At 34.7% G+C, this 18,015-nt stretch overlaps 2 protein-coding genes across 2 annotated transcripts in view; one reads left to right on the forward strand and one right to left on the reverse strand.

The window, feature by feature from the left end:
• The window catches only part of LOC139846664 (uncharacterized), an 88,277-nt gene extending 72,346 nt beyond the window's left edge, over window positions 1-15,931 (reverse strand). Inside the window, exons 1-4 of the mRNA XM_071836150.1 lie at window positions 15,862-15,931; window positions 15,375-15,689; window positions 14,950-15,273; window positions 14,552-14,607 (exon numbers count right to left, since the gene is read on the reverse strand). Of these exons, the coding sequence (XP_071692251.1) occupies window positions 15,217-15,273; window positions 15,375-15,689; window positions 15,862-15,885 (396 nt within the window). The 5' untranslated portion in view covers window positions 15,886-15,931 and the 3' untranslated portion in view covers window positions 14,552-14,607; window positions 14,950-15,216. The remainder of the gene's footprint in view (window positions 1-14,551; window positions 14,608-14,949; window positions 15,274-15,374; window positions 15,690-15,861) is intronic.
• LOC139848811 (uncharacterized) lies at window positions 12,565-13,686 on the forward strand. The gene is made up of 2 exons (XM_071838504.1): window positions 12,565-12,879; window positions 13,021-13,686. Exons 1-2 carry the CDS (start codon window positions 12,565-12,567, stop codon window positions 13,684-13,686), a joined length of 981 nt encoding a protein of 326 aa, XP_071694605.1.
• Window positions 15,932-18,015: the final 2,084 nt, after the last annotated feature.

An 18,015-nucleotide genomic window follows, 5' to 3' on the forward strand; every position in this document is an offset into this window, starting at 1 on the left:
AGTGGCTTTAACTCTAATTTCGGAGGTTCTTCTATCGATGATTTGTATCGATATCTGTCTTCTTCTTTTAGCATTTGAATTTCTTCTGTTGTTGGTTCATATCCATTAGCTATAAGTGTAGCTAACATTTCAGCTTCATCAATTGGTTCATTACCTTCTCCTAAAGAACATTCTCCTGTTCCTTGTAATTCTGGAAATTCTTCTAATAATTCTGCATGTGCATCTATAGTTTGAATATAATAACATGTATCATCTGCAGATTGCGGTTGTTACATTGCTCTATCAACTGAAAAGGTAACACTCTCATCCTCTATACTTAGGGTCAGTTTCTTACCGAACACGTCTATCATTGCTTTAGCCGTGTTTAAGAATGGTCTTCCTAATATGAGAGGAACTTGAGAATCTTCTTCCATGTCCAAAACAACAAAATCTACTGGAAATACTAAAGTACCAACTTTAACTAGCATGTTCTCCATTATCCCTCTAGGATATTTTATTGATCTATCGGCTAGTTGTATGCTTATTCTGGTTGGTTTCAATTCTCCAAGGTCTAGTTTAGTGTATAGTGAATACGGCATTAGATTTATACTAGCACCTAAGTCTGCCAATGCTTCTATTGAACTAAGACTACCCAGAAAACATGGAATTGTGAAACTCCCTGGATCAGATAATTTTTCTGGTATCTTATTCAACAGCACTGTTGAACAATTAGCATTCATAGTAACAGCCGAGAGTTCTTCCATTTTCTTTCTATTTGAAATTAGATCTTTCAAGAATTTAGCATATCTAGGCATTCCTGAAATCACATCAATGAAAGGAAGATTTACATTTATCTGTTTAAACATATCCAAGAATTTGGATTGCTCGGCTTCAAGTTTCTCTTTCTTCATTTTACTCGGGTAAGGAAGTGGTGGTTGGTATGGTTTAACATAAGGTTTATCCTTAACTGTGTTATCTTCATTAACCTTTTCAACTACCGGTTCTTTTTCCTTATCTTGATCAGGTTGTGGTTCTTGTGGAGTAGGAATGGCTTCATCAGAAGTTACAGGTATTTCAGGTGGTTTAAGTGTTGTGCCACTTCTTGTGGTAATGGCTTTAGCTGTTTCACTCCGAGGGTTAGCATTTGTATCACTAGGTAGACTTCCCGGTTTTCTTTCACCTATTAACCTTGCTAGGTTACTCACTTCTTGTTCCAGATTTTGAATAGAAGCTTGTTGATTTCTAAATGCTTGAGCATTTTGTTCATTGGTTTGTTTCTGAGATGTGAAAAACTGCGTTTGAGTTTCAACTAGCTTCGTCATCATATCTTCTAAATTCGGCTTTTTATCATCGGTTTGTTGTGGTGGTTTGTTTTGAAAATTAGGTCTTTGCTGATTATAAGTATTATTGGATACTTGTTGATTGCTAGGACCTTGTTGGTTGTTGTATGGAATATTTCTGTTATAATTCTGGTTTTGATTGTAAATCGGTCTTGGCGGTTGATAATTATTCTGATAATTATTTCCAGGCCTTTGGTTTATGTATGAAATATTCTCTCTTTGTTCCATTGTTAATTCAATACTGAGACAATCTTTTGTCAAATGTGGTCCTCCACACTGCTCACAACTAATTCGTATTGAGTGAATATCTTTAGTCATCTTTTCCATTCGTCTCTCCACAGCATCTATCTTTGCAGAAATGGAATCTAAGTCATGGCTAGAATCGGCTCTAGCTGCTTTAGATGATCTAACGATGTCTTTTTCTTGGTGCCACTCATGTGAGTGGGAAGCAGTATTATCAATAATTTTGTAAGCATCAGTTTCGGTTTTCTTCATAATAGAACCACCAGCTGCTATATCTATGTCTTTTCTTGTAGTGATGTCGCATCCTTGGTAGAATATTTGTACTATTTGACAGGTGTCTAAACCATGTTGCGGACATCCTCTTAACAACTTTCCATATCTAGTCCACGCCTCATATAGAGTTTCATTTGGTTTCTGTGTGAACGTAACAATTTCTGCTTGAAGTCTTACGGCTTTAGATGCAGGAAAGAATTGTTTAAGAAATTTTTCAACTAAAACGTCCCATGTATCAATCGCCCCTTCAGGTAACGATTCCAATCAATCTTTGGCTTCTCCCTTTAAAGTCCAGGGAAATAACATGAGATATATCTGTTCATCCTCCACTTCTCGGATTTTAAATAGTGTGCAGATCCTATTAAAGGTACGTAAATGTTCATTTGGATCTTCCTTCGGCGCACCACTAAATTGGCATTGATTAGTCACCATGTGTAGAATTTGTCCTTTGATTTCATAATCTGGCGCATTAATGTCTGGATGAGTAATTGCGTGACCTTGGCCAGTGCGTTTAGCTCTCATTCGGTCTTCCATACTTAAAGGTTCCAGATTCTCCATAATTGAATTTGTTGAATCGGTATCACTAGATGATTCTGATTTAATGGTTCGTTCCTCAACAATCTCTGTTTGAATAATTGGTGGCTCCGGAGGAAAGTTTAATGGTTCAGGATCTACGAACCGTTCCTGAATATTCTCCGGATTCTCAATTGTGAGGTCGGGTTCAAAAAATGGATTATCGGAAATTTGAACTGAAGTACTTGGTCTACTGGATGACGATTCTAAAGAAAAATCAACGGCGGTTATATTTGCTAAATGTCTTGATCTAGTTACAGGTGGTGAACGTACAAAAGGTGATGAACGTCTTGCTCGGTGCATTCACTGAGTATCCTATTAGTTTTTAAAAGGAAAGAAAAATTATAATAAGTTATCCAATCAATAGACTTTTCTGATTTTGCCCACGTTTTGAATAGCCAAAAGATGCAGCAGAGGGGCAGGATTCGTTTGGTCTCAATATAATTGAGGACTGTTTGGCTCCAATAACCCGGTCCACGTACAAATCCAACTATTACTACGAACCAGAAAATTTTGATGTCTATTAATTTAACCACTCAAAATAAATTTTCGTAATTTTAAGAAATTTAGATAAGAAGTAGAATAAAAATCTATGTCCTAAAACTAGAATAGCAAGAAATAAGAAAGAAAAAGAGTTCGTCGGAAAAAGGTTGAAAAAGAAAAATGGTTGAAAAATAAAAGGTGACGAAAAAATAAAAGAAACTTATAAAACTTAAAAATACTTGACTAACCTAACCTTATTACTACAACTAACTTAAAATTATAATCGCAAATTGAAATTACTAATTGGAATGATAATTGATACATAGGTAAAAGTCGTCTAAAAATATTAAAGCTTACAGGAAAAACTAAATCCCAAATGGAAATAACTTAAAAAGAAACTAAAACTTAAAAAGGCGTCGCAAAATTCTAAAGCACCTAAATCTTAGTCTAAAGAAAAAGCACTTAAGGAATTTTACGGCAAAGCCTAAAAATCTAGGAGTAAAAATAACTATAGCAAAAACTAAGTTTAAAACTAAATATGAGCTAAAAATACAAATATTATGCTACAACGATTAAAAAGGGACAAAATATAAAAATATACAAAAAGTTGTAAAAAGTACAATTTTTATAAAAATATTATTTTTATATTATTTATTTAATAAAACTACTAATTTTACAATTTAATTAAACTAATTTAACTAAAATATAAATTAAATAAAACTTAAATTAAAAATAAACTTAATTATAATAATAATAATAATTAGGGTTAATAATAATAATAATTAATAATAATTCGTAATAAATGCAGGATTAGGGCTTCCTGTTCGTGTGTCAGGTCCCCTCCGCGACTTGCGGTATTCAAAGCTTCAAACCCCGCGACTCGCGGAGTTCAGAAATTCAGATGACAGGTTTAATCTTCGATGCATTTTTCTTTATTTATTTATTTATTTATTTATTTATTTTTTCTGTTTTTATATAAATAAAAGATATTTAAATAAAACTTATATTTTTATAAACTAAAATAAAAATAAAGAAACTTATAAAACTTAAATATTTAACAAAATCTTAAAAATATTTATATTTTTGTTTTTCTTTTTATATTTTCGAATATTTAAAACGTATTTTTACAAAAGCGACTTTTAATAGAAGTAAACTAAAAATCTCTTTTTTTTTATATTAGCGTTGCGCTTCCGGTGTTTAGAAAGTTTCCCGGCAGCGGCGCCAAAAATACTTGATGCGGTAGCGGAGTGGTATAAAATACTATTAAATTTTTGAAGGAAATACTATTAAATACGATACAATTTTACACAAGATATTTATTTATTTATAGAATGGATATACTTAAACCTTGCTACAACACTTATAGGCAGTGTACCTAATCGTACAGTAGTGTAGTTTTTAGTAAGTCCGGTTCGTTCCACAGGGAAAATCTTTAAACAAAGCTTAACGCTATATTAGTTTACTTTTATAAAAATACAAATATATATATATATATATATATATATATATATATATATATATATATATAAGTAATATTATTATTATAAAGGGGGGTTTTTACCGTTTAATGACCGGTTTGTCGATTTTAAAACTTTAGTCGCAGTTAAGACCAAATGTAAAATATTAAAAATGAATACAAGACTTAAATTAAAGCATAAAGTAAATAACGATAATGAAATTGCGAATAATAAAAGTGCGATAAAATAAACTTGCGATAATTAAAAAAAACGATAATAAAAAGTGCAATTAAATAACAATAAATAAAAGTGCGATAATTAGAAGTGCAATTAAATATAAAATAAAGGAAATTAAATATGAAATAAAAGAATTATGCTTATTTAAACTTCCGTAATCATGATGTTTGACGTGTTGATTTTAGTTTTATGCCCATGGGTTAATTGTCCTTTGTCCTGGATTATTTAATATGTCCGTCTGGTTTTTGTCCATAACAGTCCATCAGTCATAAATATAAAGTGCGAGTGTCCTCGTCAAATTATCCTTATACCCGAAGTTAAATATTCCAACTAATTGGGGATTTAAACTGTAACAAGATTTTAATACTTTGTTTAATAATTACACCAGGATGTCGACTGAGTGTAACCCAAGGTTTTAATATTTTGTTATCAATTATACCAAATGTCCTTGTACATAATTTCACCCCTGTTTTAATTATTCTAGTGGCTATTAATCCATTCCCGTGTCCGGTTAAATGAACGATTATTCGTTGGTATAAATACCCCGCCCATCGTGTCCGATTGAGTGTATATGGTAATTTATAGGGACGCCCAATTGTAAATCTTTATATTAACATTAACAAACTATCATTTAGTTAAACAAATATAAAGCCCATTAATAGCTCATAGTCTAATTTCCACAAGTGTCGTTCTTTTGTCCAAACCCCAATTATGGTACAAAGCCCAATTACCCAAATTTAGTAATTAGCCCAACATCATGATTACTTCGTTTTAAATAAGCATAATAATAACTTAGCTACGAGACATTAATGTAAAAAGGTTGAACATAACTTACAATGATTAAAAATAGCGTAGCGTTACACGGACAGAATTTCGACTTACACCCTTACAATATTCGCTAACATACCCTTATTATTAGAATTATAATTAAAATTAAAATTAAATTATAAATATAAATATATCGTATGAATGAGGAGAAAAAAGATGATGAAAATGATCAGAATTCGGTTTGCTTTATAGGGAGTTTCAAAACTGGGGGCTCCGCGACTCGCGGCCTTTTTGGCCTTCAAACTCCGCGAGTCGCGGAGTTTGCTTTTACAGCTCAGAGGAGTTTGGCTCTTTGTTTACCGACGGTTTATAATATATATATAATTAATATAATTAATTATATATTATATTATATTTATATACATAGTTAACTTGTAATTTTTAGTCCGTTGCGTCGAGCGTTGAGAGTTGACTCTGGTCCCGGTTCCGGATTTTCGAACGTCCTTGCGTACAATTTTATATTTTGTACTTTGCGTTTTGAATCTTGTACTCTTGTAATTTCGAGACGTTTCTTATCAATAATTGGAACCTCTTTGATTGTCTTTTGTACTTTTGAGCTTTTTGGTCGTTTGCGTCTTTAATTCGTCGAATCTGTCTTTTGTCTTCACCTTTTATTATTTAAACGAATATCACTTGTAAATAGAACAATTTTAACTAAAAGCTTGTCTTTCTTGAGGAATAATGCTATGAAATATATGTTCGTTTTTAGCAATATCTGTTCTTTAATTCTTTCTTCAATCTGGTTCACTAGTTTGTGAGCCATTCTACATGCCTGTTGTATGGAGGCGGGCTCGTGTGAACTTATATCTTCTTGGATTCTTTCCGGTAATCCTTTCACAAACGCGTCGATCTTCTCTTCCTCATCTTCGAATGCTCCCGGACACAATAGGCACAATTCTGTGAATCGTCTTTCGTACGTGGTAATATCAAATCCTTGGGTTCGTAACCCTCTAAGTTCTGTCTTGAGCTTATTGACCTCAGTTCTGGGACGGTACTTCTCGTTCATCAAGTGCTTGAATGCTGACCACGGTAGTGCGTACGCATCGTCTTGTCCCACTTGCTCTAGATAGGTATTCCACCATGTTAACGCAGAACCTGTGAAGGTATGCGTAGCGTACTTCACTTTATCCTCTTCAGTACACTTACTTATGGCAAACACCAATTCGACCTTCTCGGTCCACCGTTTCAATCCGATCGGTCCTTCGGTTCCATCAAATTCCAAAGGTTTGCAGGCAGTGAATTCTTTGTAGGTGCATCCTACACGATATCCTGTACTGCCAGATCCAAGGTTATTGTTGGTATGTAGCGCAGCCTGTACTGCGGCTATGTTTGAAGCTAGAAAAGTACGGAATTCCTCTTCATTCATATTCACGGTGTGTCGAGTAGTCGGTGCCATTTCCTTCAAAATAGTCAAATGGAACAAGTTAATCATACAGAATATTAAGAGTAGTTAATAGTATTTCGTAGCATAATATGAACTCATTTATAAAAGCTTTTTCTTCATATTAGCGTTTTATAAGTTTAAATTCGGGTAGTACCTACCCGTTAAGTTCATACTTAGTAGCTAATATACAAGTCAACTACTACAATTCTATATGAAAAACTGATTATAATAATATTTTGCGTTCAAACTTTTACACAATATTTTACAAACTTACAATACCGCTTATTTTACATATAGCATGAAATATAGCACACAATAAATTTGATACAAGATGGTTGTGAAGATAATTCTAGCTAGTACACAAGTCGTTCAGCAAAGGCAATAAAGACACGTAATTCATACGTCCAGAAACAAGTCATGCATTCTGGTTTTACTAGGATTACTTCCCATCCTTGGTCTTGTGGAACATAACCGTTATGGGCGTTGATAAGACAGCGTGTTGTAACGTCGTCAAAGGGACGAGGGTTACGTAATGTCCAACAGTCCCGTAACAATCTAAAAACCTCATTTCTTACCCCAATTACCGACTCCGTCACTTGTGGGAATGTTTTGTTTAATAGTTGTAGCCCGATGTTCTTGTTCTCACTTTGGTGAGAAGCGAACATTACTAATCCGTAAGCATAACATGCTTCTTTATGTTGCATGTTAGCCGCTTTTTCTAAATCACGAAGTCCAATATTCGGATATATTGAGTCAAAATAATTTCTTAACCCATTGCGTAAAATAGCATTTGGGTTCCCCGCAATATATGCGTCAAAGTAAACACATCGTAACTTATGGATTTCCCAATGTGATATCCCCCATCTTTTGAACGAAAGCTTTTTATAAACCAAGGCATTCTTGGAACGTTCTTCGAATGTCTTACAAACTGATCTCGCCTTAAATAGTTGTGCCGAAGAATTCTAACCGACTCTAGACAAGATTTCATCAATCATGTCTCCGGGTAGGTCTCTTAAAATATTGGGTTGTCTATCCATTTTGTGTTTTTATACTGTAAAATAGACAAGAGTTAGATTCATAAAAAAAAATACTTATTAATACAAGCAATTTTTACATATATCATAAAGCATAAGCACACTATATTACATATATTACACCACACGAATACAACTATCTTATTTCGACTCGCTTGTTTCTTCTTCTTCTTCGGTTTTGGTTCGTTTTGCCAAGTTTCTAGGGATATATGATGTTCCCCTAATACGAGCCGTAATTTTCCACATTGGTTTAGAAAAACCTGGTGGTTTAGAGGTTCCCGGGTCATTGTTACAACTTAAAGACTTCGGGGGTTGACGATACATATAAAGTTCATCGGGGTTGGAATTAGATTTCTCTATTTTTATGCCCTTTCCCTTATTATTTTCTTTTACCTTTTTAAATTCAGTTGGGGTAATTTCTATAACATCATCGGAATTCTCGTCAGAATCCGATTCATCGGAGAATTGGTAATCCTCCCAATATTTTGCTTCCTTGGCGGAAACACCATTGACCATAATTAACCTTGGTCGGTTGGTTGAGGATTTTCTTTTACTTAACCGTTTTATTATTTCCCCCACCGGTTCTATTTCTTCATCCGGTTCCTCCTCTTCCGGTTCTGATTCTTCTTCCGGTTCCGACTCTTCTTCCGGTTCCTCTTCGGGAACTTGTGAATCAGTCCACGAATCATTCCAATTTACATTTGACTCTTCATTATTATTAGGTGAGTCAATGGGACTTGTTCTAGAGGTAGACATCTATCACATAATATCAAACGCGTTAAGAGATTAATATATCACATAATATTCACATGTTAAAAATATATAGTTTCCAACAAAATTTGTTAAGCAATCATTTTTCAAGTAAACACGGTCGAAGTCCAGACTCACTAATGCATCCTAAAAAACTCGATAAGACACACTAATGAAAAATTCTGGTTCTCTAAGACCAACGCTCTGATACCAACTGAAATGTCCCGTTCTTATTGATTAAAAACGTTCCATATTAATTGATTTCGTTGCGAGGTTTTGACCTCTATATGAGACGTTTTTCAAAGACTGCATTCATTTTAAAACAAACCATAACCTTTATTTCATCAATAAAGGTTTAAAAAGCTTTACGAAGATTATCAAATAATGATAATCTAAAATATCCTGTTTACACACGACCATTACATAATGGTTTACAATACAAATATGTTACAACAAAATAAGTTTCTTGAATGCAGTTTTTACACAATATCATACAAGCATGGACTCCAAATCTTGTCCTTATTTAAGTATGCGACAGCGGAAGCTCTTAATAATCACCTGAGAATAAACATGCTTAAAACGTCAACAAAAATGTTGGTGAGTTATAGGTTTAACCTATATATATCAAATCGTAACAATAGACCACAAGATTTCATATTTCAATACACATCCCATACATAGAGATAAAAATCATTCATATGGTGAACACCTAGTAACCGACATTAACAAGATGCATATATATAAGAATATCCCCATTATTTCGGGACACCCTTCGGATATGATATAAATTTCGAAGTACTAAAGCATCCGGTACTTTGGATGGGGTTTGTTAGGCCCAATAGATCTATCTTTAGGATTCGCGTCAATTAGGGTGTCTGTTCCCTAATTCTTAGATTACCAGACTTAATAAAAAGGGGCATATTCGATTTCGATAATTCAACCATAGAATGTAGTTTCACGTACTTGTGTCTATTTTGTAAATCATTTATAAAACCTGCATGTATTCTCATCCCAAAAATATTAGATTTTAAAAGTGGGACTATAACTCACTTTCACAGATTTTTACTTCGTCGGGAAGTAAGACTTGGCCACTGGTTGATTCACGAACCTATAACAATATATACATATATATCAAAGTATGTTCAAAATATATTTACAACACTTTTAATATATTTTGATGTTTTAAGTTTATTAAGTCAGCTGTCCTCGTTAGTAACCTACAACTAGTTGTTCACAGTTAGATATACAGAAATAAATCGATAAATATTATCTTGAATCAATCCACGACCCAGTGTATACGTATCTCAGTATTGATCACAACTCAAACTATACATATTTTGGAATCAACCTCAACCCTGTATAGCTAACTCCAACATTCACATATAGAGTGTCTATGGTTGTTCCGAAATATATATAGATGTGTCGACATGATAGGTCAAAACATTGTATACGTGTCTATGGTATCTCAAGATTACATAATATATAATACAAGTTGATTAAGTTATGGTTGGAATATATTTGTTACCAATTTTCACGTAGCTAAAATGAGAAAAATTATCCAATCTTGTTTTACCCATAACTTCTTCATTTTAATTACGTTTTGAGTGAATCAAATTGCTATGGTTTCATATTGAACTCTATTTTATGAATCTAAACAGAAAAAGTATAGGTTTATAGTCGGAAAAATAAGTTACAAGTCATTTTTGTAAAGGTAGTCATTTCAGTCGAAAGAACGACGTCTAGATGACCATTTTAGAAAACATACTTCCACTTTGAGTTTAACCATAATTTTTGGATATAGTTTCATGTTCATAATAAAAATAATTTTCTCAGAATAACAACTTTTAAATCAAAGTTTATCATAGTTTTTAATTAACTAACCCAAAACAGCCCGCGGTGTTACTACGACGGCGTAAATCCGGTTTTACGGTGTTTTTCGTGTTTCCAGGTTTTAAATCATTAAGTTAGCATATCATATAGATATAGAACATGTGTTTAGTTGATTTTAAAAGTCAAGTTAGAAGGATTAACTTTTGTTTGCGAACAAGTTTAGAATTAACTAAACTATGTTCTAGTGATTACAAGTTTAAACCTTCGAATAAGATAGCTTTATATGTATGAATCGAATGATGTTATGAACATCATTACTACCTTAAGTTTCTTGGATAAACCTACTGGAAAAGAGAAAAATGGATCTAGCTTCAACGGATCCTTGGATGGCTCGAAGTTCTTGAAGCAGAATCATGACACGAAAACAAGTTCAAGTAAGATCATCACTTGAAATAAGATTGTTATAGTTATAGAAATTGAACCAAAGTTTGAATATGATTATTACCTTGTATTAGAATGATAACCTACTGTAAGAAACAAAGATTTCTTGAGGTTGGATGATCACCTTACAAGATTGGAAGTGAGCTAGCAAACTTGAAAGTATTCTTGATTTTTTGAAACTAGAACTTTTGGAATTTATGAAGAACACTTAGAACTTGAAGATAGAACTTGAGAGAGATCAATTAGATGAATAAAATTGAAGAATGAAATTGTTTGTAGGTGTTTTTGGTCGTTGGTGTATGGATTAGATATAAAGGATATGTAATTTTGTTTTCATGTAAATAAGTCATGAATGATTACTCATATTTTTGTAATTTTATGAGATATTTCATGCTAGTTGCCAAATGATGGCTCCCACATGTGTTAGGTGACTCACATGGGCTGCTAAGAGCTGATCATTGGAGTGTATATACCAATAGTACATACATCTAAAAGCTGTGTATTGTACGAGTACGAATACGGATGCATACGAGTAGAATTGTTGATGAAACTGAACGAGGATGTAATTGTAAGCATTTTTGTTAAGTAGAAGTATTTTGATAAGTGTCTTGAAGTCTTTCAAAAGTGTATGAATACATATTAAAACACTACATGTATATACATTTTAACTGAGTCATTAAGTCATCGTTAGCCGTTACATGTAAGTGTTGTTTTGAAACCTTTAGGTTAACGATCTTGTTAAATGTTGTTAACCCAATGTTTATAATATCAAATGAGATTTTAAATTATTATATTATCATGATATTATGATGTACGAATATCTCTTAATATGATATATATACATTAAATGTCGTTACAACGATAATCATTACATATATGTCTCTTTTCAAAATCATTAAGTTAGTTGTCTTGTTTTTACATATGTAGTTCATTATTAATATACTTAATGATATGTTTACTTATCATAATATCATGTTAACTATATATATAACCATATATATGTCATCATATAGTTTTTACAAGTTTTAACGTTCGTGAATCACCGGTCAACTTGGGTGGTCAATTGTCTATATGAAACATATTTCAATTAATCAAGTCTTAACAAGTTTGATTGCTTAACATGTTGGAAACATTTAATCATGTAAATATAAATCTCAATTAATATATATAAACATGGAAAATTTCGGGTCACTACATGATATACGTGCGGATATAGGACACCGGTTCGGTGTCAGCATATCTTACAATCAAGCATGGAGGGCAAAATGTCATACATTACAGATGCTTCGTGGCAGTGCTGAAGACTCGTTCCGAATGCTTCCCCTTTACCTATATAACATTAGGATCCACAACTCGGAAAGCGTAAGTAATTTGGTCACTGACAAAGAAGATAGATTTTTGATGTGTTACTATTCCCTTGGCGTAGTTGTAAGTATCGATAATCTCTCTCAATTTTTAACTTATAATTGACCTTGTTATAATTGAACACTTTTGACCTGCTAAAATCTATGTAGGTTCGATCATTTGTTCAACATTGTCGACCAGTAATCATCGTCGATGGAGCGCATTTGAAGGCAGGGTACTCGGGGACAAATTTAGTTGCCGTTGCGATGGATGGCAATAATGGAATTCTGCCATTGGCTTATGGAATTGGTGGCGGCGAGACAAACGAGGTTTGGTCATGGTTCTTAGGCAACCTAAGAGATCATTTAATGAGTTATGGTATGAATGATCGTATTTCAGAGCTTACTTTTGTTTCTGATCGTGCTGCTTCAATAGCACATGGTGTTTCAACTGTGTTTCCTGAAGCGTTTCACTGTTTTTGCGCACGTCATTTGTTTGGAAGCATCAAAACTAAATCTAACAAATTCAAATATTTTGAATGGCATTATTGGAAAATGGTGAAAGCTTACCGTGGGTCGGATTTTGAGGATCATCTTAGTGTATTTCGAAGAAGATTGAGAGCATCTTACAATTATTTAGAACAAGTTGGTTTCCACAAATGGTCCAGAAGTAGAGCTGAACATGTTAGGTATTCATACCTTACTAGCAACAGTGTAGAGTCTGTTAACGCACTATCCAAACATGCTCAAAAACTACCTGTTTGCATGTTGTTTGAGTTTTTTCGCGCTTCAGTACAAGATTGGTATTTCAAACATCGCAACCAGTCGGTTAGTCTTACTTCAACGGTTACCCCATATGCTGAACGTAAACTAGGCAAGAGGACGAGAAAATCTAGAAGATGGCAAGCAATTCCATCGACAAACAATCTAATAGAAGTGCGAGATGGCAGAAAAAATGGAATGGTTAATCTCGACGATAAAGTATGTTCATGTGGGCAGTGGCAGTTATCGGGGATACCTTGCGGACATGTTATTGCAGCAGCACGACTTTTCAGAGTGGAGGATGTTACTAAATTTGTATCACACTGGTTCACAACTCAAACTTATATAAATACGTATTTGGAACACATCCTTCCTTTACCCCATCGGTCAGAATGGTCGTATCCGTCGCCCGGCGTTTTACAAATTGTAAACCCTCCCATTAAGGAGAAAAGAGCCCCTGGACGCCCTAAAAGTACAAAACGTATTCCGTCGAAGGGTGAAGATACTGAAAAAACCGTAAGAACTTGCACTCGTTTCAAAGAACCGGGTCATGGTAGGGATACGTGCACAGCTTCTTATGACCGAACAGGTGAATCAACTTCTAAAAGGGTAGTAAAAACATCGGCTTCAAAATCGAAGAAGGGTAAGGAGAAGGCCACAGATGCTGAAGCTTTTAAGGCATATCAGTCTCAGTTTTATGCAACGTGCAACTTAGGGAGCGATAATTAGTAACCCACTATCGCAAGTTTATGTCAATTTTATTTTTTATGTATTGTTGGATTTCGTTTGTTGTAATGTATTGTTGTATTCTAGGTACCTACTGTGTTATTTTATGTAATTTGTTTAACATGATAGGACACGCAAGGACGCAAATCATTATTTGCGTACGCAAGGCTATGCTTGCGTACGCAAGATTTTGCTTGCGTACGTAAGATGTTGCTTGCGTACGCAAGATAGACAAAAATCTACACACGCAAGGACGCAATATTTTGCTTGCGTACAAAAGACGGCCAAAAATATACACACGCAAGGACGCAAAGCTATGCTTGCGTACGCAAGCATAACCTTGCGTCCTTGCGTGTAAAGTCAAATAAAACGGTTGCAAATACAATTTGCCTATTTACACAAAATTTACATACAGGCCAGCAACCTACTAGCTACAATGTATCAATCAACCTGAATCTCTGATGGTGGAGTTGGTGGCGGCGGTTCTTGTGTATCAAAACGTGCACGGAAGAACGTCCTTGCCATTCTGTTTCTATACTGCTCTGCAGCCTTTTTAGGATCTCCAAGGTTGTCAACCTCCTCCCTTCCATAAATAATCCTCTCCATGTGTATGCACACCCAAACCCCACAATCACCCTGACCACCAGTCTGCATTGGCACAATGGGACCAGGCTCAATCATCAACTCCACACTCTCTTTATTTTCATAGTATCCGACAATTTGGGAGTCTTGCATCTTGTTAAAATAGTCAATCGCCTTCAAGTACACTGGCAAGTTGTCACCCAAAATGTTGAAAACTGCGTCAAGTTTTTTTGAACTGACACATTCGGGTAAACTGTCGTACACAAAAACCTTCATTTCTATTAACTTCAACTGAAGCAGCAGGAAATGTTCTTCGTCATAAAAATGTACTGGGATCAAGACCTGTAACAGACAGACAGACAGGATAAAACAAAACAACAGACGCAAGGACGCAAGATAATCCTTGCGAAGGACCCAAAATATACGCAAGGTCGCAAGGTTAACCTTGCGACCAGGAGACGCAAGGACGCAAGGGGAAATATGCGTCCGGTAACAATGACGCAAGGACGCAAGATAAACCTTGCGAAAACCCAAAACACACTCAAGGTCGCAATGTTATCCTTGCGACTAGTAGACGCAAGGACACAAGGAGAGATTTACGTCCAGTAACAAAGACGCAAGGATGCAAAACTGTCCTTGCGTCTGTTCCAGAAACATAAATGTTGTATATATACTAGTGTTTACCTGATCACAGTCAGCCCAAGATGGATATAGGTCAACACTGCCGTCTCCAAGTCCAATTAAGTACATGTAATCTGGAGGATTATGGCCAATAATTCCCTCTCCATCTGTTGTAGATTCCTCCTGTGTGCCCACCTCCTTCTGAGTATTGTCAAAATAAGTGTTGAACCTCTCAAACATGTTCAGGAATCCCAGTGGCATAATAGTCCATCGAGAACTTGCTTTAAGCACCTCAGCTGGAAACTCAGGAGTGGCATAAACTTGACTGGCTCAGGGGAGAAATCTCTGACGATATCTCAAAAGAAATGTAGCCCAGCCGTCAATGTGCTATAAATATAACAAGTTAATATACAGTGTGACCTTAGTATAAAATAAATTGTATAAAAATATATAAAATTAACAAAAGAATAACAAACTTACAAACTTACCAAGTTATCCAAATAACCAGAATGTCTTAATCCCAGTAATCGAAGCCAAAAGTCTTGATTTATAAAAATGAATTGTTCATTTTGAAAGATGAACATGCAACGCGTCTCTTGCTTGCTCTCAATCATTGTCTTTGGATCTTTTACTGGGCCTGCATGCTTTCTACCATCTCTCCAGGCATTAGGTGGCGGTGGTTGGAGAGTTCCTTGATCATTTATAAACCTGTCAATCATCCCCCAAATTTCTTCCTCAGTAGCCCAGTCTTGTTCCTTTCTTTTTCTCTTATTCACTTTAACAGGCTGTTTATCAACACTTACCTACAATAATTCAACAAATAAGGTTAATTTAAATTAATACAAATAGACGTAAGGACGCAAACAATCTCTTGTGTGTGTGGAACCATCGAGACGCAAAGACGCAAGAATAGACTTGGCCTATAAGAAAGCAGACGCAAGGACGCAAATGTTTGCTTGCGCCAGAAAAACTCACCTCTGCTGCTGCATCTGTGTCCATGGGTACCACATCCTGATTAATTTGTTGTTGTCCTTGATCTTCTTCAGTCCCTAATCGTACAACATTCATGCTTTCCACTTTCTCAACCACATCTTTTGACAGCTGAGTTAAAAACAAATGATAATTTAGTAAACAGATATTCGCAAGGATGCAAACTCAACCTTGCGACACGCCGACGCAAGGACGCAAGAATACCCTTGCGTGCCTACTCGCCAGGACGCAAGAACACCCTTGCGACACGCAAGGACGCAAGGTATGTCTTGCGTCCGAAATAGTCACAGAAAACACCATTATTTAGCCATTGTTTACTGCAATAATTTAACATACAACTTTTTTAATTTGCTGAAATGTACCTTCTCAATGGGTTTTCTGTACCCAGGTGTTGTGAATGGGGACCTTAATACACCAGTTGGCTTTCTTTCTCTGATTCCACGTCGAATGTGCATTGGAGAAGGCCTTGCAATCTCATTATCAGACAAAGATCGATTAAAACACGTATCATCATCCTAAACACAATAAAGAAGATAGATAGATAATAAATTAATGGGATAAATCAATATTCAATTAATACCAAAAATAATAAATAAATCAATTCAATTCAATCTACCTGATATTGTTGTTGTTGTTGTTGCGATAAAAGTTTTTCATGTTGCATAACAAGTTGTTTGCAATCAATTAACTCTTTCTCTTGTTTGTCCATCCGCTTTGTCAACAACTCTAACATACGATGTAAATTGTGTACATCGTGAGGGCCCTCTGTATGAACATCTTCTGTTGAATGCACACGGGGTGTCTGCTGGGACCCATCAATAACTGGATCAACTGGATCAACTTCATCTTCCTGCACCTCATCCTCGATCTCATCTTCTGGTACCTTTCCTCCTCGAAAGTACATGTAACAACCCGAGTTTTTTCGTTAAAACTTCCGTTAAATACTTGACGATCGTTAGTTAAATCATACAATTTTCATACGCTAATTTTTTTCTAGAATAGTTAACAGTGGCTACGTGAAACTTTTTCGTATTTAGAGTAATTAAATGCGTACTTGATCTTTAGTGGATTACTTGAATTAATATGTTATATTAATTAGTGAACTTAATTCGGTTGACGAATTAAACTAGAAACGATACGATTAAAGTTAATCGCCTAGAAAACTTTTCAGTTAACGGAACTCAGAAAAACGATAGAATAATTATTCTTAATAATTATTGAACTTATGAAAGAAATTTAATTTATTATTTACTTAATGAATTAAACACGGTGATTTTGTTTCAACGACTAGTTAACGTTCCGGTGATTCGGTACGGTTAATGGCACTCGAAACGAACCACGCGCGAACGAGCTTTTACACAAAACGAGCCCGAGACCCGAGCCCGAGGCCACATGTCCATGACCTCATACCTCATCATCCTTGGTCCCATGAGTAGCTAATGCATGTTGACTATTAGTTTAGGCCCATGTTTGTTGACTTTTGGTTGTTTAGGACACTAACTATATTCTCTTAATTTTTAAGTAACAAGAGAACATGTCCCATTATTTTTCCTATCATTCTTGCTCCATGATTGCAGCCCCATACACACCAAATAATCCCATACCTTCATCCCTACAATTCTCCATCAAGTTTTGATCTCTTGTTTTTGCTTCTTTGATCAATATTGTTGCTTGCATCGTTCTCTACGCGTTTGTATAAACGATTTTGTGATCAAAGGTATAAACACATAAACTCTAATCTCTAAAATCAGATTGTTATTAAGGTTTCATGGATTAGGTTGTCTATTGCTCAAGTCTTGATGTTTGATGAATACTAGATGCGATAAATTGCTCGTCTTGATTGTTTTATGCAAAAACCGAATTTGTATTTGATGTGTACAGTAATTTTAGTTTTTCAATTGTATGATATTATATTATAATTAGATTCTTTGCGAAAAACTATTGATTTTAGGCTTTGGATTCGCTTGATTTCATTTTCGGATGATCAAGTTATGGCCAATTGAAATTAACGTTGTGTTTTTGTAATTGATCAGAAATCTGGGTTTGATAGACCACGAATTGGATTGTGAAATTTATACCATTGGATAGGTAATTTAAAAACACTCAGTTTACACTAGGATATCATGTTGTTTGCTTATG

The sequence above is a fragment of the Rutidosis leptorrhynchoides genome, chromosome 5, assembly GCF_046630445.1.
Source record: "Rutidosis leptorrhynchoides isolate AG116_Rl617_1_P2 chromosome 5, CSIRO_AGI_Rlap_v1, whole genome shotgun sequence".
NCBI classification, from domain to species: Eukaryota; Viridiplantae; Streptophyta; class Magnoliopsida; order Asterales; family Asteraceae; genus Rutidosis; species Rutidosis leptorrhynchoides.

Bases quoted from the DNA above. Each gene is read 5' to 3' on its own strand.
- LOC139848811 (XM_071838504.1), top strand. From the start codon at position 12,565: ATGAGTTATGGTATGAATGATCGTATTTCAGAGCTTACTTTTGTTTCT. The intron at 12,880-13,020 runs GTTAGGTATTCA...CATCGCAACCAG, and splicing joins CCAGAAGTAGAGCTGAACAT to TCGGTTAGTCTTACTTCAAC.